This window comes from Xiphophorus maculatus, chromosome 6 (genome assembly GCF_002775205.1).
Source record: "Xiphophorus maculatus strain JP 163 A chromosome 6, X_maculatus-5.0-male, whole genome shotgun sequence".
NCBI classification, from domain to species: domain Eukaryota; kingdom Metazoa; phylum Chordata; class Actinopteri; order Cyprinodontiformes; family Poeciliidae; genus Xiphophorus; species Xiphophorus maculatus.
In genome coordinates, this window is record NC_036448.1 from 15,423,330 (window position 1) to 15,445,963 (window position 22,634).

At 38.7% G+C, this 22,634-nt stretch overlaps 1 protein-coding gene across 2 annotated transcripts in view; it reads left to right on the forward strand.

Moving 5' to 3' along the window:
* lama3 (laminin subunit alpha 3) overlaps positions 1-22,634 on the forward strand; it is a 73,949-nt gene that overhangs the window by 20,803 nt on the left and 30,512 nt on the right. For both annotated transcript variants that reach the window (XM_023335028.1, XM_023335029.1), the window contains exons 7-36: positions 1,072-1,187; positions 3,067-3,185; positions 3,521-3,611; positions 5,487-5,618; positions 7,817-7,867; positions 7,953-8,000; positions 9,271-9,405; positions 9,577-9,711; positions 10,297-10,431; positions 10,637-10,689; positions 11,160-11,259; positions 12,447-12,499; positions 12,631-12,736; positions 13,377-13,476; positions 14,208-14,364; positions 14,874-15,012; positions 15,198-15,340; positions 16,656-16,759; positions 16,862-17,021; positions 17,165-17,328; positions 18,335-18,443; positions 18,543-18,640; positions 19,194-19,392; positions 19,499-19,625; positions 19,862-20,010; positions 20,447-20,562; positions 21,122-21,333; positions 21,434-21,638; positions 22,039-22,183; positions 22,271-22,411. In XM_023335028.1, the coding sequence (XP_023190796.1) occupies positions 1,072-1,187; positions 3,067-3,185; positions 3,521-3,611; positions 5,487-5,618; positions 7,817-7,867; positions 7,953-8,000; positions 9,271-9,405; positions 9,577-9,711; positions 10,297-10,431; positions 10,637-10,689; positions 11,160-11,259; positions 12,447-12,499; positions 12,631-12,736; positions 13,377-13,476; positions 14,208-14,364; positions 14,874-15,012; positions 15,198-15,340; positions 16,656-16,759; positions 16,862-17,021; positions 17,165-17,328; positions 18,335-18,443; positions 18,543-18,640; positions 19,194-19,392; positions 19,499-19,625; positions 19,862-20,010; positions 20,447-20,562; positions 21,122-21,333; positions 21,434-21,638; positions 22,039-22,183; positions 22,271-22,411 (3,742 nt within the window). The remainder of the gene's footprint in view (positions 1-1,071; positions 1,188-3,066; positions 3,186-3,520; positions 3,612-5,486; positions 5,619-7,816; positions 7,868-7,952; positions 8,001-9,270; positions 9,406-9,576; positions 9,712-10,296; positions 10,432-10,636; positions 10,690-11,159; positions 11,260-12,446; positions 12,500-12,630; positions 12,737-13,376; positions 13,477-14,207; positions 14,365-14,873; positions 15,013-15,197; positions 15,341-16,655; positions 16,760-16,861; positions 17,022-17,164; positions 17,329-18,334; positions 18,444-18,542; positions 18,641-19,193; positions 19,393-19,498; positions 19,626-19,861; positions 20,011-20,446; positions 20,563-21,121; positions 21,334-21,433; positions 21,639-22,038; positions 22,184-22,270; positions 22,412-22,634) is intronic.

The window sequence follows — 22,634 nt, forward strand, 5'->3', positions numbered from 1 at the left end:
AGTTGTCTATGTGGACTATGGTTTCTGCTGTTTAAAACCAAACTAGTTGGATGGATTTTGCTGAAAACAAAGGTGCATAGACCACAGTCACAATAAGCAAACCTCATCTTTCAAATCTTTTAATGATGCAATCAAGAAAAATGATTCATGGCAGCAGGAAAAAAAGAACCTCTATTCCTTTCATAGTGAAGTTCAATGTAGAGCCTTTTTGTATCATAAAGTGGTGTGGGAGGAGATCCCACATGTGGAACACATAAATCTGTGAGATAATTAGGAAGGAATGTTTCTTCCTGCAGAATAATCAAAGAGAAAATGTTGCACAATCAGGGAGTTTGAGAATGGAGAGATCCAACCATGAAAAATGCAGTGAAAACAAATAAAGATTCTACTTCTACAGATGATCATTGTAGGTAAAATGCTGCTCTATCATTTTACTGTGTTGCCAAAAAGCAACCACTCATTAACTCAATATATTCCCACTCATTTTTTTAATTTAGAAAAATACTTGTTCTAGTGAACGTGAGAAATTTTCAGACAACATATCATTAACCATAAATGATTAAGCATTCTGTCGTGACACAAGACTCTTTTTGTTCTACAAACTCAAAATAGTGAGTTTTTAGATAACTTATTCAGTTTGAATTGTTGAATAAAGGACTTAACTTATAACCAGAAAAGGTTGTAAATTCATAGACTGAATTATAAAGTAAAAAGAATATAAGTGCTTCATAACATCTGACAGCTTTTGGTTTCTTTAGAAACCAAACTTATCCATTGTTGTGGATGGTAATATTGCATTTCAGAAATCTTACCTCTCCCCATATAATTGATACTTTACCAGTTTGGGGCCAAAACAAGCCCTAAAGCCAAAACAATTTGATTATCACAGTCACATTTCCAGCTAAAATTAAATCAAATGTCACTCTGTGTTAAAGGCAACACGGTTGTCATAACTTCATGGCGATAATGTGTCAGTGATATACAGCTTAAACTGTTGTTCTCAAAGGTGTCAAACATCACAGAATCACTATTCTGTGATGTTTGAATTACTGTCTCGTCCTCTTTCTTTAGACTCCACTGCAAGTGCCAACACAACACCTGTGGCGAGTCATGTGACCGCTGCTGCCCAGGCTTTAACCAGAAGCCGTGGCGTGCTGCAACTGTTGACAGCTCCAACGATTGTCAGCGTGAGTGTCTTTTTGTGCAGTCCGACATATAAGGCGTATCTCACTCTGCTCCTCCTCATGCTCCTGGCTCTTGAATTACTGCCCCAGAAGTGGGCTGAAGTGTTGTCTTGTCTCTGATATTAAATCCCAGTTGCCGATGCCCTGATATGGTATTGTATGTAATCTGTGTCGGTGAAGATTCGACAGGACATTCCACATATTGTTTGTGTGATGAGTAACTAGCCTCACGATAGCTGCTTTTCGTCTGCCTACCTTGCCGGCTGGTAAGTTTTAAGTTGTGCAGGCCTGTGCCGCCCTAGATAGTAACATTTCTGAAGTGATCCATCCAGGGAGACATCCGAGCCTGGATCTGCTGGAATCCAATTCAAGTGGACTGTTGAAATATTTTCCACTAGAAAATACAGTGCCTTGTAAAAGTATTCACACCCCTAGCTTTCTTCATGTTTTCTCACTTTCACAACAATAAACCTATTTGATTTTATCAGATTGCCCAGCACAAAGTAATAGAAATTAGTTATAAGGTAGAAAGAGAATAAAACATGGTTTTTATTATTTTTATAAAAATTTGGGAAAGTGTTTATTCTGCATTAATATAGTTGCAGCTTTGATGGTGGTGGTGGGAAGCGGTGGGTTATGAACTTTGCACATCATGAAACTGGAATTTTTGCATGATAGCTCAACTCTTAGTCAGACAGGACGGAGATAATCTGTTAACATAAATTTTCAAGTCTTGCCAGTGATTCTTAATTACATTCAGGCCTGAACTTTGACAGGGCCATTCTAACACATGAATTTATGTAAGTCTAATCATTTGTATCTTTAGCTTTTTTTAAGAATTATGTATCCTGTTCCTACGTTTTTAGCAGCCTCAAACCTGTTTTCTTTTGTGAATGCTCTTAATTTTGCTCGATCCACCAAATCTGACAAGCTTCTTTGTCGCTAGAGAAAAGTATTCTCACAACATGATGCTGCCATCATCATATTTCACTGTGGGGAGGATGAGTTTAGGAGCACATGCACATGTTTACTCTGTCCACCACATCCATTGTTCCAAACTTTGAACAGGATACTTCGTTGTTTTCTTTCAAAAATAACTTTCGCCTTGCTATTCTTCAATAAGAGGTTTAAGCTAATCCACTGCTTTATTTCTAACCTCTTTGGTGTCTTATTTAGTGTTTGTTCACTAATATTTTCTCACAGGACAACCCTATTTATGCTGGGATTAAAATATGTACTCTGTTTATTATCTACTTAACATCTGCGGTAAAATACTGCAATAACAATAACAGTTCTAACAGTTGACATATTAAAGGTGACTAAATATTGCATGCACTCTGTCCTTTGTGATTGCGATGTTGCATATATTGTTATTGTGATTATTGCTATTCTATATGTTGCGTAGGGTATCATGGACTAAATACAAATGCATGCCACACTTTTCACATTCTACATCCTAAAAATCTTTTGAAACCATTGCTTATTTTCTTTTCATTACACTTCAGACTTTCAGGCCAAAGCAATGGGTTTGTCTTTTTCAAAAAAGCTGAATATGATACATTTAGATTTCTGGATGTAATGTGTCAAATGTCAAAAAGTTGAAGGGATATGAATACTTTTGCAAGACACTGTGCTGCCTATGTGGAGCCACAAATAAATTTATTTGGACTTATAACAATAGTAGACTGCCAGTAAAAATGCCTGAAAATTATTAAGCCCCAGGCATGCTACGCAGCCAGAGATTACACTATTAGCAATTTAGCGTCTCTCTTGTAAGCTTTAAGAGTTTAAACACAGGTGGGAGGTAATTCAGTGGGAGGCAAATATAAATGCTCTGAATTTGTGTTTGTCTGCATGTCTGTCTTGGGGCTTTCCACCTCAGCCTGCCAGTGCTTCACCCATGCTTCCGACTGTTATTACGACCCAGAGGTTGAAAAGAGGAGAGCAAGTTTGGACACCTTCGGCAGGTACAGTGGAGGAGGAGTGTGCATCAGCTGCCAGGTATGAAATGTGTATCAAGTTTAAACTGATTCTTGTCAACACATGCATGTGTCTTTTTTTATCAGTGAAAGAAATACAAGAGAAAATAAATATCAAACTTGTCCGTTTATTTATCGATGTAGTTCTCAGTGAAGAGTAGCATGCTGCATGATTTGCTCAAAAATTAGCTCCCAAATTTGTGAGGCAAAATGTCCCATTGGCATATTGCCCCAGTTATTCAAATAAGTTTTACACCCAATGGAAATATTAATTATGAAGATTTCAAGTGTAAAAACGAGACTATTTTTCTTAGATTAGCTGTCTAATGCACGATACTCGCTTCTTTTGTTCTTTAGCACAACACTGGAGGAATAAACTGTGAGAGCTGCATCAAAGGTTTCTACAGACCTTTCGGAGTGCCTCCTGAGTCTCCAACTGGATGCATACGTAAGTATAATGTTCACTTCAGCCTTTTGACTTAACATAGCTTTATATTTGTTTTCCTTTTAGGATAATTTTCATTGCCAAATATCTTCATAAAAATTGACACGGGTTGTGACACTGCTTGGTTAACATGTTTTTTTAATCTATTTGACTGTTCATGAAAATGTCGAATGTGCCACCAATTATTTTCATCCCCTTGTCCTCACAATGGTCCTCACATACAAATGAATAGATGGTGGCGTGGGGACTCTTAGGAATAAAATAAGTGGTATACATATAATGTTAATATATGTGTGGTTTGGTCTAAAACTTGTTGACTTTTCAATTTCAAGCTAATGCATCTTTTTGTACAGTGGCTCATTTTCCCCTCAAAACTGAATAGTGAATAAAACAGTAAACCTGTGACATTAACTGGAAATCTATGTTAAAATGTTTTAACATCCAGTATACAAGATGGAAAAGTTAATACAGGTGTAGGGTAAAGTAAATGTATTTTTCTAAGGCACTTTTATTTTTGTTTGAGTTGCTTGCTGGTGTTTTTTCTGGGTTTTATCAAACGTTGTCACGACACACATCTCAAGGCCTCCATGTGATCCAGTAGATTACTCTTCATATCCACTCTTTGCTGTAGCTCCAATCGATACCAAGAGCACATGTTAGCAGGGTTTTCCACATTGTACTAATGCTGGTTGAATGTAAATACCGTCCACGCATGATGGCATGTGATCTGCAGAATACCAAGTGAAGCCTAAATAGAGTTTTACTCAAAGAAAGGCTTACGTGTGTTGTTTCAGACAGTCACAAAAGGCAACAGGGCAGCAACACTGGCACCACAGGTTTTACTATCTCTGAACTGGGCTTTACCATTGTTTACTTTACTGGAATGCTTTGTAGCTGTTCTTTGTAGTAAGAGCAGCTGACAGTTGTCTTTGGACTTTGCCGAGTGGGGGATATAAAGTGGTTCTCTTTCACTCAGAAAAGTGAACTGCAGAACCCACAAACTCAGGTCGGTTTAGGAGGGGAGCATGTGGAGGGTTAGTAAGTATCTTTCATGATTAAACTAAAATACTTTGTTATTTAGCTACTGCTTGCAAAAAGAATGCTTGTAAACCCACTTTAAAAACATTTTTTTATTAAATTGCTTCCTGTACAATGAGTACCTTGTGTAAGAGTTAACATCAGGACATTTTCTTCTCCTATACATTTCCACAATTTTGAATCTTGGAGTCCTGGAGGAAATCCTGAGTCCTCTCTCATTTTCTCTTCCCTTCAGCTCACCCTACAGGTTTTCTGTATAATTCATGTCTGGTAAGAGGCTCAGAGAGCTTAGAAAAGAACTTGACTTTATTTCCCGTGAAAGCTTCTTGACCAAATTCTTTTGGAATAATTATCCTGGTTTCATTTAAAATATCTTGGTATTTCCAATAGGTCGCAATACCATAAAACATGTCACAGTTCCTGGGGCCTTTCACAGACAAATAGAAATAGGCCCAGAGTATCACAGCTACTCTACCATGCTTAACAGCAAGCATGAGGTAATTTTCAACTTATTGTTGCTCTGTTTTATACCAGACCTACCTTAGTGAAAAGCTCAATCTGTGTCAAATCTAACCAAAGCACATATTCTCAGCTAAAGTCCCACACTGTGGAAAAAAAAACAAAAAACTTCTCTAATGTATGATGAAATACTGGGCGGCAGTAGTGTGAAGTATACATAAATACATATTACACTTAGTTTACGAAAAATTTAGAGGCTGTGAATAATTGTGTATTGCTTGAGTTAACTGTGAGACATTGCGCTAAAGCAGTGAAAGATGACTTTATATTCAGACTGGATGATGGTTGCTTATTTTAATAAAAATCTCTGCCATTCTCTAGCTTGTAGCTGTGATGAAAGGATTACAGCCGGATGTGAGATGGGGTCCGGAAGGTGTATCTGCAAGCCACAATTTGCTGGAGAAAGCTGCGATCGCTGCGCTGATGGACATTATCGCTACCCTGAGTGCATTCGTGAGTTTAGCTTTTTTTTTTTAATACTTTCTGCATCTTTCATATAGATCTTATTTATCGGTCAAAAAATAAAGACATATTTATACACACCAATCTGAAACATTTGGGCTATGTATGAGTAAATAGTGTCAACTGTAAATGGAAATACACGTAATATCATTAAGAAGTGCTTTAAGACTTCACTTTGAGCGTTGAAAATGAATGCATTCACCAAATATAGTTTATAGTCCATGTTTTGCACAGACCTCTAACTGACCTTCAGTAAATGGAAGAATGATGTTGTAACAAGTCAAACTTAAGATCCTTCTTTTATGGCTAAAATCATGCCCTAGGCAGTCTTTGTTAGCATTTCATTTGTCTCCAGTTTCCCTGCAAGAGAAAAGTTTATTCTTGTTGGAAAACAAGGAGAGACAAATTCGACATTCCACAGAGATACTGAAATCTGCAAGAGAATTTCCCCTATACTATCAAGTTGATCTTCCCTGGCAAAGCTGAATCTGTCTGCAAAGGCATGAAGATAACACACTCATTCTTTCATCTCTATTGGTAATTTTTTGATGCTTCATCAAAAAAATCCTTAAAAGTGCAATCATGATAGTCATCTTCTAATGTCTCTTCACACACAGCAGACCTGTGTGTCTCCTGCAAATTTGCCTGAGGTTCTTTGGATTCTTAACTTATCTTTTAATCATCATTTATGTGTGAAAGAGTTTCTTTAAGTTTTATTAAGTGGTTTTATTTATGTGCAGTCTCTGAGGCATGTCAAACCAGACTAAACATGTCTAGTTTGACATGCCAGTATTTAGGAGGCAATCTGGGTTCCCTGAGATCTTTATAGGCTGTTTTAGTCTTTGCATGCAACAATATTTGCACATATTGTGGGTTAACATTTGAAGGGAAAGTTTAGCAAATGTTGCTCTGAAATTACATGGTAATTATCACACATTTAAAGCAGAAAGTAAAAGCACTCTGTGTGTAGAGTGAATATATGATCATCAGTAAAGTCAAAGCGCTGTCTCCTCTCTTTCTGCTATGTTGTTTTTAAGATATTCTTTCCTCTTGTGGTCAGCAGAACATTAGTCTTACCAACACTATCAGCAGAATTCTGGGTTAAACAGTTTAAGTTCTTAGTTAAAAGCCTCCCTAATGTTTTTACTGTTTCTGTCATCGTCCTTATCTGTTGGCGAACACATTCCAAATAAATTTTCTCTGAAGGATTAGTTCAAAAGCCTTATTATCTCTATCGAACAACATGCTATGTTAAGAAATTGCATTTGTTTTGCAGTTTAAATTGTAATTTAATCAACTTAAAGTCACCAAAACACAAGCTGTCATTCACACATGCCTCTGGAGACAGAAGGAATGCTCCAACTCGTCTGTGTTCGTACTGTTTTGAGTTACCCATTTGTATGTTTTTCTTTTTTTTTCCATTAATCTAACAACTCCAAACTTGCATACTCTACCAATTACGTATCTGTAATATTTTTTTATTTTTTTTATTTCCTTTATTTAACCAGGTAAACCCCATTGAGATCTGGATCTCATTTTCAAGAGGGACCTGGGCAGAAATCTGCAATACACAGCAACCTAGTTACAAAATAAACAAATTAATACATATGCACAAGTGTAAAACAGTAGAAAACAATTTAAAAGCAGTGACACTGTTTAACAGAATCTCGTTGCCTGTTTTTAAGAACCGCTCGAAATAAATCCAATGAAATCTGTTCTGACATCTTGAATTCAGTCTGGAGCTGATTCCAGGCTGAAGGAGCCATAACACTGAATGCTTGCTTCCCCTTTTCAGTTCGAACACGTGGAACTTGCAAAAGAAAAATGTTATTTGAGCGTAAAGAATGGGAATTAACAGATCTATGCAAGAGAGAGCTTAAGTAGGCTGGAGCCAAGCATAACTCAAAAGGCTTAATATCTAAGCAAAAGTTTTCCATGGATCATCTCAAGTCTTGTGCCTCTTGTGGAGTCATCAACCCAAATGCTCACAAAGCAGAATCAACAGTATTTTAAAATCCTGAAGGGGAATTCATATTTTAATATGCAGCTGAATTTTATGCAGCTGGAGTTATCTGACATTTGTTTGCATTTTCAGAAGTCTGCATCTTTATTGAGTCATACTTCTGAATCAACAAAGTCGGTGTTATGTGATAATTTTCTGGCTTCATTTTATATCTCTTTGTAACTAGCTTACTCTGAGTACCTGACAACCACTCAATCGCCTGCAGGCCCTATAGTGGGTAAGTTGATTTTCTAACTTGTCACATCAAAGTTGAGTCTGACAGGCACTTTGAGCTGTTCCTCTTGTTTTCGCTCCCTGTGTAGGACCCACTGCCTGCCCCCCTGGCTATTTCAACTCTCCTAGATGTCAACGTAAGTGTGCTTGGACCTAAAATGAAGAGATGTTCTCATGGCTGGGCGATGTTAAATTCTTTTATTTCTTGTTCTCATCCACATTTTTTTGTATTTATAGGACCTCTGCTAGTATCTTGAGAAAGCTTTTTTTATTGTACAGTTTAATTAGTCCCATTCACTCAGAGGGAGATAAAATGGTTAAAAAGGAGGGGAGAGGATAATGTTTCATACCAGTATGTGTCTGACTGAGTTTGCGCTTGAGTTAAATGTTAATAAGAAGGGCTGGAGATCATTTAGCGTGAGGTGTAAATGTATATATGTGTGAGATTCATGCTTGAATCTCATCTAAACCTGATGTCTCTCATGCTTGGGATTAATTGTGGCCACTTATTTAGAATTTTTGTAAATCAGTTTTTTTCTCTAGACATTTAGAATATACTTAAGTTAGCTTAGAACCAAAATCTGTAATTTTTTTAATATTTGGAATTATTTAGATTATCGTGGTAAGTCTTAGACTCTCCCATTAATTTAAGAGATTAAGAACACACCTGAGGGTGTGGTGGCGATGTCTTTTGTTTTTCAAAGATACAGTGTAACAGTGGGAGGTTTTGTAAAATGATTTTTCTTGACCACATGTTGAACTTGCAAGATCAGATTAAGTTAATTTTAGCTATTATTTTGTCTATATTTTTGCTAGAAATACACTACATATATTTTTCAAACAATCAAGTCGGATGTGCGTTCAAGAAACAAATCATTTTTTGCCGATTTTGGTTGTGAAACTTACTGGTAGGATACTGACATTTTACTGGGCTGCAGATAAAATGAGCATAGCACTCTGATGGCCCAAAAAGATTTACCCTCTTATTATAGCACCAATCCTTTGGGAGTTTCCAGTAAGAACTCACCAGGCTAATATTAGTTATGGCTGCTTTTCTGATTTAGTTTAAGCTGGGAACCAAAATTTTAAGAAAACCCTTTAACCTCTGTCATTTTTAGTTATCCAACTCTTCAAAGAACATAAGCAAACATTAAATAATCCTTTAACCCGCCAGTTCTTTTAGTGTTGCTTTTACGAAGCAGATTTTACTACTTCAGTAGGAAGAAAATCAGTGGGAATCGCTCTGGTGGCTTCTTAGTGCCAAGCCTGTTCACAAAACAACACCATGTGGAGTTGTGCAAGACAAACATAAATATAGCTTCTAGCAAACCTGAGTAGCTGGGACTCCAGCTGCAGAGGAATTTGTTCTTATTGTGAAAATAATGTTTCCACTGTATTTGCCTGCAGCCTGCATTTGTGACTACAGAGGGACAGTGCATACCATATGTGATGTTTATGGGCGCTGCCTCTGCCGTCGGGGCGTGGAGGGGGAGCGATGCGACCGTTGTGAACCTGGACACTACTCCTTCCCAAGCTGTCAGGGTGAGAGGACCCCCATCCCAAAAAATATATTGATATTATTAGTTTTCATTTTGAAACAGATAGCCAGAGGATGCCATGAAATATAGTAAACCTTAGAAGAAAGTCTGGATCTTTTCTAGCAATTTGGAATAAATCTCCACTTAGGCTATGATGACATGTATCTCTCCTCAGCATGTCGTTGTGGAGGAGCTGGGGTTGCTGACAGCGTGTGCAGTCCGAATGGTCAGTGTAACTGCCTCCCCAACTATCAAGGCCGTGAGTGTGACCAGTGTGCACCAGGTTTCTATGGATATCCAGATTGTGCTGGTAAGTTTTGTTGGTTTGATCTTGAAAAGGCATGTAACCTTTTCGTATTTATAATGTAATTCCTTCATCTAAAACATACCTGGAGTGTTGCTTTGATTCGTACATGTTTGCGGAGTCTTCCTTGGAGCTACAGACTCCAGCCGAATTTCTGCTCTACTGAGAAACCCTCTCTCACTCCTTCCCCATGTAGCTCCTTCAGAGTAGCAGCAGCAATTATGAAACACCTGATGGAACTGCAAGTCTGCCGAGCTTGTCACATGAACTATGTAGTCCAACCCTCCCAATAACTGTTGTAAACACTACAGTGTAGGGACATTGTTTTTATGTTTTGTTTTTATGCGAAGTGTCAGAAAGAGCAGGAGCTTCTTAAAGAGACACAGGCCAATTTTAAGGCATAGAAGTCCAAAGTTACTTTTAGATTTATGCCAATAATGAGTTTATGTAAACTTCTTATAAAAACTAAATGTTGACTGCTGCATTTGACAACTGGGACTCACCTCGCAAAATATAATTAATAAAATAAACATCTTAAGAAGAATCTTAAAAGTATTTACAGCTGAAATTCTGCTTGTTTGCTATCCACAGCCTGTCGGTGTTCGTCAGAGGGTTCATATGGAACTGGATGCAACCCATTATCAGGCGAATGCCTCTGTTTGCCAGGTGTGGTGGGCCAGCAGTGTGACCGCTGTGCATCTGGACTCAGGTTTCCCCAGTGCTCGGGTAAACACAAGTGAACCCACTGGACACACTAAACATTTAAGCAGAATCAGATGCAGTTTAAATTAACAACAATGTAGTTTGGGTGATTTTTGGTACATTTTAATAATAACTGCATGCATTCATATGGGAGTTATTTAATCGTAAATTTTCTGTTGAGAGCATTTTATTGTTTTATTGTTGTTTTATTTGTTGTTTTATTTTTCAGACTCCATCAGTGTTTGTAACCCAGATGGATCCGAAGTGCCCAATCCTCTAACGGTAACCTACTTCCTATAGACTGAATTTATATTTACTAAGTTTCCATTGGTTACTGCCAAATCCAGGGTGGTGAATTTGAATAGATTTACTATCCCACAGCTGATAACATGGACGAACTTTGGCCCAGATATTAAACTGCACAACAAAGTAAGGCTAGTCCCACCAAACGCACATGCAATCAAACACGGAAAAAGTGACTTCCTTCCATTTCCATCTCAAAACGGAAGAAACAACAATCGCACGAAGCAACTCTCGGCTGCTCAAGTGGTTCTGCTTACAAAGTTAGCAACACAAACCCCACTCCACACAGTGAGAGAAAAGCCAGTTTTCAGTTAACAACACTTGCTCTGTAACAGTACGCAGGCCCTCGTGTCTGATTTAATCTGCATGATGGAGAACACATGTAACCCGGCCTACAGCGGCAGCAGCCTGTCTCAACACCTCATAGATTTCTTATCTGCTGTTTTCAGGGCATCTGCCGCTGCCGAGCCAATGTAGAAGGAACGCTGTGTGACAGGTGTAAACCTCTCTACTGGAACCTAGCTGCCGACAACCCTCATGGATGCACAGGTGGGTAACCAGAACCCCGAAAATAGGATTGTTGTTCAATGGACTGCAAAAGTATTCAAACATGTTTTCACATTACACATTAACTTCATTTTATTTTAATTTCATATGACTGATCAACACAAAGAAGCACATGTATGTTCAGCCCTTGTCAAACAATACTTTGTGGAACCACATCTCACTCCAATTACGGCAGCAGATGTTTTAGTATGTCTCTACCTGCTCTACAGGCCTAGACTGAATTACTTTTATCAAAAGTATAACTTTTAGTCATCTGCAGATTATCAATTGAATTTAGATCTTTGACTGGACTATTTTAATTAAAAGAAAATTGAAATTTCATCCTAACCAAGTCTAGATTATTTGCAGCCACCAGCAGCTTCTGGCATTGAATCTAGAGCAAAAGGATTATTTGGTATAATATTTGCAAAAAAGGGCTCCAAAGTTACACATATGTTTCAAGCAGTAGTATTATTTTTGCTGCTCACATTTTTCTTCGGATTGTTTTATTGGCAGAAGAAGCCTGATAAGATACTGATCTGAGCCTTCACCCTTTTGACGTAGTGAATATGTCAACATGCTGCTGTCACCAAGGCCAGACTGATTTTCTGCTTCTCAGGGAGAAACGGGAGAATTGCACATAAAATGAGTAAAATCCTGGGAACATTCTTAAGCTTAAATGTGACATTTTATTACCAGATGATACTTTTAAACATCTCCTGCTCACTTTAGATTCGTCCATATTTTGACTGTTCAGAAAGTGTGCTTTAGTCAGCTAAATGTAGCTCTCATGGGGAAGATATGGTTGCTCCCATTATGTTGTAAACAACTCTAAGCATTCTCCAGAAGTTGCTCTCATGTTACAGGTTTGCTCTCTTGCCTGATTAACGTCTCTCCCGCTCTTCCTGAAATCATTTGCAACAGACACTTTTGATATCTGAACAATGCCTCTGGTTGAAAGTAGCTGGACATTGAGAGAAAGTTGTTGTTTTTTTTATGCGCTGCAATCAGTGAATGAAAAAACTCTCTAAGACCTTTTGACCTCCATTTCTTTGAAGCTGAAGAGCTTTGGGGTTGTTGTGTTACACCTGTGAGTGTTACAAAACCCTGTAATCAGAGCCTATTCACAGTATTTCCCTGTTACATTTCCCAGCCCCTACCCTAGCCTGTCTTTATTTTTTTCATTCCAGAATGTCAGTGTGATCTGAAAGGGACACTGAGCGGTGTTGGAGAATGTGAGCAGGTGGGTATATTTAAAAGCGTACACACACACAGACACCCCGCCTCTCCGTGCACACATCACTGTCTCTGTTTGGCAACATTGCATTTGCAACGATGTAAAATTGCTTTTTCCTCCTTGATGTGTTTTTACAGAGAGAAGGACAGTGTCACTGTAAGCCAAATGTCTGCAGCCATGCATGTGACTCTTGCAAAGATGGATACTTTCTGCTGCAAAAAAAGAAATACTTTGGCTGTCAAGGTAAGATGTCTTTATCAGACATCAACTTAACATGCCTCTCTCATACCCCATTCTGTTGAAGCACATGTGAAAAAACAGTTGTAGGTTTTCTTTTTGAACTGGAAAGTATGATGTCAGATCTGAATGATCACAAAGGACAACATTTTTTCACATAAAGTGAACAAAGAAGGAATGAGTTAAAAATCAAAGCAGAGCAGATCTTGAGGATCAGTTACAATAAATACAACAGGCTTTGTTGTTGTTGGTTACCTTTCTGTTTTCTTAAATTTACTTTATTGAGTGGAATAGAAAAAGCTATTTCACTCAACAAAGCTTTGTATGTCTTTTAGTAAATAAAGCGGGAGTAAAAGTGGTGAACGTAATTTCACAATTCATAAAAAGCAGAATTGATAGCCGTGTGAATATAGCGAGTTTCATATACATTACAAAGTGTTAGAAAAAGTACAAGATAAAAGAAACACAAACTATTTCTTTTTATTCTAGTTCACTTCATGGTTTTTATTCAATTAGAATTGGGTACATGAACGAGGGCTTTGAGTTAGAAAATAAAATGTTTCTGCCAGAAGCCACTGTTTTTTAGTCAGGTGTTGAGTTACTCTCTTTCAGTAAATTATTTAATTTTGTCTTCTCTCTCTTCCAGCTTGTCAGTGTGATTTAGGAGGTGCTGTTGGCATGACATGTGATCAGACCTCTGGTCAGTGTCAGTGTCGGGAGAATGTAACTGGCCGTACGTGTGCAGAGTAAGCTGTGGTTCCATTTTTTTAAAATAGTCATGAAATGCAGCATCAATACATTGTGGTAAATGTAAAGGGCATTGATAAAGTTTTAACTAATAAAGTTTTAATGCTGTTTGAACTTATTTAAATGTTGTCATGGTAAAATCACAGACTTCAGTGTATTTCATTGGGATTTTACGTGATTTATTGCAAAGAACAGCATTCTTCTTTGCATTAAAGCTTCTTTTTGAAGCCTTTCCAAAAACATTTTGTTGGACTTTGACTAGGCCTTTCAAACACATGATTAAACTTTTAACTGAATTAGTTCATTGTAGTTGTAAATGTATATTTAGGGTAGTTGTTCTACTCAAAGCATGTAGCTCAAGACATTTTATTTAATTTCATCTGACGAGAGTTCCTTATTTATATTTGCTGTTTCTCACACATCCCTGATACATATAGGAACCACTATGGGTTTCTTCTGACAAAGTAGCCACTCTCCTATGTAGGTCAGAATTGTGGAGAGCATGGCTAATAGCTGTCATGTCAAAAGATTCTCATATATTCTCAAATCATGTCACACTTGACTAAATTAAAGGTTTTAATTTACAAAAGATTTAGTGAAACTTATTTTCACTGCACTTTACAAGTATTTTGGTATTTAAGATAACATCTCACTAAACTACATCGATAATGTCATAAAATCAGAAAATATTCCAAGAGTGAGAAAATGTTTGTCATTTTACTCTCACCAGGCCTTCCCCTGGTTACTTTTTCCCATCTCTGCACCAGTTGAAGTTTGAGGTGGAGGATGGCACAACGCCAAATTCTCGACCAGTCCGCTTTGGTTTTAACCCCCAAGAGTTCCCAGAGTTCAGCTGGAGGGGTTATGCTGTAATGTCACCTGCACAGGTTCGCGCATTCTCATTGCTGCTTTGTATATGGTGTATATGTGACAATTACAGCAGGCTCTAGCGATTTTCGGTCTCACGATAAATTTTCTGCTTTTGCCTGTGCACAAATAATCACTCGGTGTCCTGTTTTTTCACTGCTGATGTGGGAGAACATCAGCTCTTAGAACTAACACTGTCTGTCCTCAGCCGGAGGCGATTCTAATGCTTAGCCTTGGCTTTCCTGGACCCTTCCACATTATGTTGCGCTACTCCACTTCCCAAAACAAGGGGAGAGTCCTAGTCAAAGGCCGGATCTTGGTGGTGGATGAACCTGACTCTGAGTCTTGCTGTGACTGTAAGTGAAGGGGGCCCGCTTTGCTTTCTTTGCCTCGCTCGCTGTCTGTTCACTAACCCGTTCTGTTTGCTTAACCTTCCCGCCTGCCTTTCATCTCTCCACCTAACACCACTCACTCATTGTCTATCCAAACTTGTGTCACTGGAATCAGTGTGTGACTGTCGTCCCTGCAGAGTGAAGCCAGGGTAACAGTGCATGTTGATCCGAAAGAGGGGCGGCAGAATTTTTTCCATGTGGTTCTGCGGTTCATTAACCCCAACAGCGTCAGTGTGACTGGTAGCATCAAGGCTACAAATAGCAGAGGCACTGCAGGTAAGACTGCCTCTGACAAAGTATTCATTCCCTCATTCCTCCATCCAGCTGTAAAATCTAACCCATCATTTAAAAAGAGAAACATTTCCTTTCTGATATTTATGTGAGCAAATGGTTTATTAGCTCTCTGAGTATTTATGTTGCCTCTGCTGGAGTTTATGATATCTGTGCTTGGTGCTCTGCAGGGGAAGATCAGAGTAAGGAAGTGATATTTCCTCCGAGTTCATCCCCGTCCTTTGTCACCGTCCCAGGAAAGGGCTTCACTGAACCTTATGCATTAAATCCTGGGAAATGGATCATTCATATAAGGGCTGAGGGAGTTCTTCTGGTAAGTGTCCTCAATAACATTTACCTGGTGAAAAAAAGAAGATGTGCCTGGTAGGTCAGCAGTTCATCACAGGGCAACAGGTCAAATTCTGTTTAATGACATCGAAATTATGAAAAAGTGTTTAAAAAAAGGGGTGCTCAAAAACTTCCAGCGATCGACCGGTCGATCGCTGGAAGGTTTTGAGTTGATCTCGGCAGTAGGTGACAAACTGAACGCCGCCAGGATGCTGAGACCAGCACTTCCTCTTCTAACGCGCTTATCAAAAATATTCACTAAGATCCTAAACGTTTGTAGCTTCATTAAAGAGTAATAATTTTTTTTAAATCAACAAAACGTGTTAAAATTAATATTCTCAGTAATTATTGTTTCAGCAATTCAGTGCCTTTCAATTCCATTAACAAAAAAAAAGGGCGACTCAAAGACCGACTGACTAGCAGAGCAGGAGTTTAAATTAGCTAATCAACCACCGCTGTGTTCAATTATTAATAATTGAGAAATAAATATCAAGCCTTGAAACCTGATATCGTAACAGACTGAATGTTATGTTTTTAACGTAATCTTTGCTCGGCTTGCGGGACGCAGGCGGTTGCCACGGCAACGGTGTGCTTACACGACAGAGAGAGAGAGTAAAAATGTATGAGTGTTTTTTTTACCTTTGTTTACCTTTTACATCCGCTGTAGTTTCTAAACGTTCAATAAACTACAAACTTAAACTAATTACCTCGTTCGTTTGTGAGTATAAGTCATTCACAACAAACATCAAATAGGACAAATATATTTCATTAAATTTTAACAAACAAATGGCTTCTAACATGATAATTATGTGAAATTACGGTAAATTAATTATATCCCAGCTACAGAAGATTTGCCTTTACCTTTACAGAGCTCTTTGGTTCCTCCTATCGGTCTGTAGTTTCTCATATTGATGTCATCAAACCAAATTTCAGATCCACCATAACTGACTGACACCTGCTGGCCTCAGGTTTGCAACCAGCTTCTGACTGAGAAACCAGTAACCTCCTCCCAGTGTCAGAATCTCACTGAGGAAGAAATTGCATTAGGTTTTCTATCACTTTAATATTTCTGCTGTAACTGATGTAAATTTGCATATAAAATAAGTCAATAGAGTTTAATTTACAATTTTTATGTCTAGTGTCATGAGGTAGCTCTCAGCCGGCTGACGAGAGAAAAAATAGATCTTGGTCTCAAAATGTTTGGGCACCCCTGGTTTAAAAGTTCAAGGTGGCCAGAATATGGAAGCGTTGCTAAATGTGACCCAGATGAAATATGTGAAATTTTTATCTTCCCACTTCAGGATTATTTAGTGCTGCTGCCACGAGATTACTACGAAGCCTCTCTGCTGAAAGAAGAAGTCACTCAGCCGTGCACATACTTACACACTGCAAGCAAGGATGAAAAGTAATCCTCTTCCTATCCCCTTACTTTCTCTTAAACCCTTTCTTTGTTAGCATAATGAAGTCATCTCTGTTCTCTTTTCATGTTTTTTTTTTTTTTTTAAAGCTGTCTGCTGCACAAGCACATCACCATGGACGGTTTCAGCTCTGTGCTCGCCACACAGGGCAGGCTGACCACCCGGAGTGGGAGGAGGAAGAGGAGACAGGCGCGTGTGCGGCGTCCCACTCCAGATCACCCAGACATGGCAGCTCTCAATGGGAGACAGGTTCAGACTCACATCTGTGACTCTAAACTTAATACAAAACTAATCTGGCAATCATATTTTGTAGCAAAATTCATAAAAGGACATTTGGAGCAAATAAGATTTTATAGGACCTCTCAATATCATGCACGTTCTGTGTCTTTTAGTCTCGTCTGGAGCTCAGTCTTCGTGTGCCTCACTCAGGCCTGTATACCCTCATTCTGGAGTATGCCAGTGAGATGGACTCTGTCCAGAATGTCAACATACTCATCAGTGGACAATCCGGGATCAAGATCATGGCTAGAGCCAATATTTATAGTTGTGTTTTCAGGTGAGTCATGTGTTTGTGGTTTTCATAACATTTCTAACATCAGAATTGTGGTCATTTTGATAATTATTGTGTCTTATAACAAAGTTTTTTGCAAAACTCTTTGTAACCCTTAAAAGTTTTCCACATTTTATTATGTTACAACACCATAGTAGTGCATAATTATCAAGTGGAAGGACAATGATGCATGAATTGCTTTGCACAAATGTTTTTAAAACATGGTTACATGCATTTGATTTCACACCCATAAGCAAAATCATCTGTTTTCAGGAGTAATCTGATTAGTAAATAGACTTCATCTGTTTGTAGTCAGTTCTCAGTATAAATAAAGACCTCAGAGGTTTGTCAGAGAACATAAACACCATAATTACACTGAGACCAAGAAACACAGCAGCCAGTAATGGATAAAGTCTTGGAGATGTTTAAATCACGGTAAGGTTATGGAGAGCTGCTCAATCAATCATCTATAAATGAATCAATGTGGCACAGCTTCAGACCTGCTGTTTGCATTTAGGGAAACAGAAAACTTATTCAAGAAACAGAAACTCGTTCAGATGAAACAGAAATATGATCTCCCGGCCTGCATCCAAAACACAATTTGTAGGAGAACGGTTAAACTGAGTCAGACATGCCAGCCAGCAATGTAACAACGGTGATGGCAGCGTTATGTCTTGGTGATGCTTTTCTCCAGCAGGGGAACGATAAACTGATCAGAGTGCTGATAATATGAACAGAGATAAAAGACTGGAAATCCTGGAAGAATAATCTATTGGAGGCACAATTTTATTTTATTCATTTGTTGAAAACAAATCACCTTGTATCCTTTTCCTTCAACTTCATATTAATGCTTGACTTTGTGTTCTCTTACCACAGTAAAGCCCAATAAAATAAGTGGAAATGTGTGGTTGTAATGTAGCAAGTTGTAAGAAAGTTGGAGGCATATGAAAACTTGTACAAGGAAAATGTTTTCTTTTTCTGCTAAAATCAAATTTTTTACTAACCCGTGCAGCACTTTGTGCCGGAGTGTCGCAGTAGACAGCAGAAATCAAGTGGCCATGCTGCAGCTGTCTCACAGGACCGAGGTTCTTCTGCAAACGTCTACAACGTCATTCCTTCTGGTGAGAAAATTTGTTTCCTGAAGACATGTAGAAAAATTCCCTATTTTAATTTTTTAAGAATCAGCATAATATTGCAAACACACCTATTTTCCTTTTTAGTATAAGATCTATGCAGTGCCAGCAGAAGAGTTCTCTCTGGAGTATGTGGAGCCTAAAGTGCTGTGTGTCTCCACTCATGGTCGCTTCACTCAGGACAGGTCAGTACTTTAGGTCATATAACCTACATTTAATATCATTTTTATTAAATGAGTCATGCATGTTACTGAAAAAAAAAACGTGGTTCAAGCTTTTCAACATAGCATCCATGACTGTAAGTTGTAATTTGGACCATGCTGGGTGCTAGGTCAGACCCAACGGCATAACTGCACATCTGTTCTCCAGGTGTGAATACAAGCTTTCCACCAACTTGGCCAAGGTTTCTACGCTAAAGATGAGCTTCAGAACATCTGTCATTCTAACTTTACTGACTCTAAAGCTAATTAGCAACTTGGATGTCACAGATCTTCCAGCTGTCAGTGTGCAACTCTGGTGTTGACCATAAGTGGACTTGAATGTTCAGGTGGAAAACATGTAAACAAATGGAAACGATGGAACTTACCTGAGAGCAAACACAGCTATCGCATCACAACCCTTTGTTCAACGAGCAACCCTGCTTTATATAAGCCACATTCTTGCAGTCCTGATTGCTCTGCACTGGTGCTTGGCAAACAGGACTTGCCTTAATAATTTGTTGCTGTTTGATGTTTGCAGTCGTCACTGCGTTCAACGGCGGTTTGACAAGCCGTCCTCATCCTGGGTTCTCTATGCCACCCGTGATGGACAGCTGTCATCCACACTTGCAGCGGCTCTCCAACGGGGCAAGAGTGAAGATTGGAGGCGGAGAAGACAGTCCAGCTTGTTCTCTGTCCATGATCCTCAGAGTGACGGGACAGTACTTAAATTCCCTCAGGTATCTGTGTCAAATATTTTGATCTGCCTGTCATCATGTTGAACATCATCCTGCCTGGGTGTACAGCACACAGGATTCTAGTTGTAAATTCTGGTGTCTCGCCTAGACTGAGATCAGTTTTACTCCAGTGGTGCCTCTCCCGGCTCGGTATGTTGTTGTGGTGCATTACCATCAGCCTGAACACGTCTCCTTCTTGGTGGAAGTGCGAGTAAATGCAGGCCATATGTGGAAAGGTGAGTTTTTGGGAAAGAGTTTGAATCTGACCTAATTAAATTTAATAGTTTGGATTTATAATTAGAGTTTACTCTGGCAGTAATCTGCTGATTCCTTCTTAAAATCAGATTACATACTTGGCCTCATGATCAAGATCATCCAATGCTTTAGAGATTTTAAATGATAGAAGGGTTTAATAGAGAAATAAATTGTTGAGCAGCTTATTGTCTAACCGAGACGCTATCTTCCCCTCCAGGTGAGATAAATGCCACATTCTGTCCAGCAGTTTCAGGCTGCAGGGAGGTTGTCGTTGCCGAAGGCCGCATTGCTCTCGACTTTTACGGGAATTCTGCGCAGCTACCCAGCATCTCTGTCATCGTGCCACATGGGAAGACCCTTGTTTTGGTCAGTGTTTTTTTTTTTTTTTTTTACAGTAACTCAAGCAAATCTCTACATTCAAGAAGAAAATTAAAAAATATCAACAAAGTTTGCAAGACATGCACTTGTAAAATCTGCAGGTTTTCAGCTGGGGTTGTGGATTTGGCATGCAGTGGTCCTCTCTCCTCAGTGTTATGCCATATCTCCAAAAACAACAATGAAGGGACTGTTTTCTACCTGGCAACCCCACAAAGCTTTATATAAGAGCTAAACCTCAAGGCCGTGTAAACAGGGGACAGGTTCAGCTTTGTTTGCATGCTCAGAATATTTTCGTTTTTTGTCTGTTGAAACTATCAATAGAAAACATGTATGTGACTAAAAATAATTATTTAGTGCCCTATTGCAAGACAGATTGTTTACACATTTTGGTGTTTTTCTTTTTTTTTTTTTTTTACTTGTTTAGGATTATATTGTGCTGGTTCCTGATAGTAGTTACTCCCCGGAGCACCTGCGAGAGAAGCCACTTGACAAGTCTGCAGATTTCATAAAACAATGCACAAGTGAAGGCTTCCATATTGAGTAGGTATCCAATGTAGGATGAACAGCTTACATTTTTTTTCCTGTCTGACTTTAAATTAGACAAAATGTTTCTCGCTTGTGCCAGTTAGGATTACAGAAATTACTTTTATTTAATGAATGATGAATAATGGCTTAGTAATCTTCCATGTAAAACTGCATGTGAAAATCAGAATTTGTAGAAAGTAAAATAAAAATCTATAAAACATCATAATTATCATTCTCGCAGGTAGCAAATAAAGAAATGTTAGAAATTCTAACCATCAAAAACAAGTTTAATGTCAGACAGTGGGAAAAAAACTAATGCATCTTTTTATACAATAAAAATCTGAATATCTGTAACCTGAACTTAATTCACAATTAACAACACTTTTATATGATTATTTGTTATATGGTTGTTAATATTCTAATGTGGTCAAATATCTTTAGAAACAACTTTTAGCATTGGAAGGAGTTTTATAAATGGTGCCCACTAGCTATGGTTGTCAAGTATTAAACTATTATTTTATTTGAAAGAGGGGTTTTTTTGTTAACTTTTCTATATATGGTTGTCATTTGGCAGACCTAGAACCTCATCCCAGTTTTGCAGAGATTCGGCCCGGGCTCTTGTTGCAGCTTACAACGACGGAGCCCTTCCCTGCGACTGTGATAAGTCCGGCTCAACGGGGGCCGTGTGCGAACCTGTTGGAGGACAGTGTCCCTGCAGGCAGCACGTTATCGGGAGGCAGTGCAACAAATGTGCCACTGGATACTATGGATTTCCCTACTGCAAACGTGAATGATTTTTAGCTTTTGTCTCAAACATCTGATGAAACACAGCAAATACACACATCCCACTTTAATGTTCTGGGTATTTCCCGTTGTCATTTTGCAGCATGTGAATGCGGACGGCGACTGTGCGATGAAGTGACAGGGCGCTGCATCTGTCCTCCTCAGACAGTGAAACCAACCTGTGATGCGTGCCAGCATCAGACGTTTAGTTATCACCCTTTACTGGGCTGCGAGAACTGTGGCTGCTCTCCAACTGGAGTGAATATAAATGCAGGGCTTCAGTGTGACACTGTTACTGGACAGTGCAGGTAACCAGTGCATGGTTAATATGGGTTATTATATATACAAACTCTTAAATGTCCATTCTTAAGCGCTAAATAAAATATGCAAACAAAACACTAGTAAATAAAACAATAAACAGGCTTTTTTTTTTTTTGACTTGTTGCATTGTAACTTCCTTAAGCAGTGCCACTCTATTGGAAGGAATGTCCTTGTAAAAAACTGAAAGCTGCAGGGAGCTAAAATGTGAATTTTACAGAAATACGCACCTGAATATTTCAGGTGCATAAACAAAGACTGTGAGTTTACTCTCTGAATCTTTGTCAGTGGATCTCAAGAGTAAATAGTTTGATGAGACAACATACAGTACAATAAAGAATACTAAAAGGCATATATACGTATATATATGCTTCTGTGTATTTTCTGCAGCTGCAAACCTCGTATCAGAGGCCGGCAGTGTGATCGCTGCGCTCAGGGGTATTATCGCTTTCCCGAATGTCTGCCCTGTGAATGCAACCAGGGAGGAGTCACAGCCGATGTGTGCCACCCAGACACAGGCAGGTGTCTCTGTAAGGTGAGTTCATCTCAACAAACCACTGATTTAGAAACTCTTTTGATTGGTTTTTATACCTTCCCGTTCCGACTGATATCATCTTTACAGAAAAATGTTGAAGGTGTCAAGTGTGATATGTGCCGGGAAGGCTCCTTCTACTTTGATCCATCGAACCTCCTCGGCTGCTCCAGCTGCTTCTGCTTTGAAGTGACCAACCAGTGTCAGAGCTCCAACAAACGGCGAGGAAAGGTTGGATTACCTCCAGAAACTGCATCTCTTACCATTACAAGACACATCCTTTGCAGAGTTTTATGAGTGAAAGTCTGTAAGAAGTACAATATTATTTAATTAGAGGTATTGTAAGGAAACAACATCACCAATAAAACAAATCATTGCATGCCATGGTACTTTTTATTTTACTTTCATACTTTACTTTTTGAAATGTAAAGATTCTTCACAAACATAGTCTCTG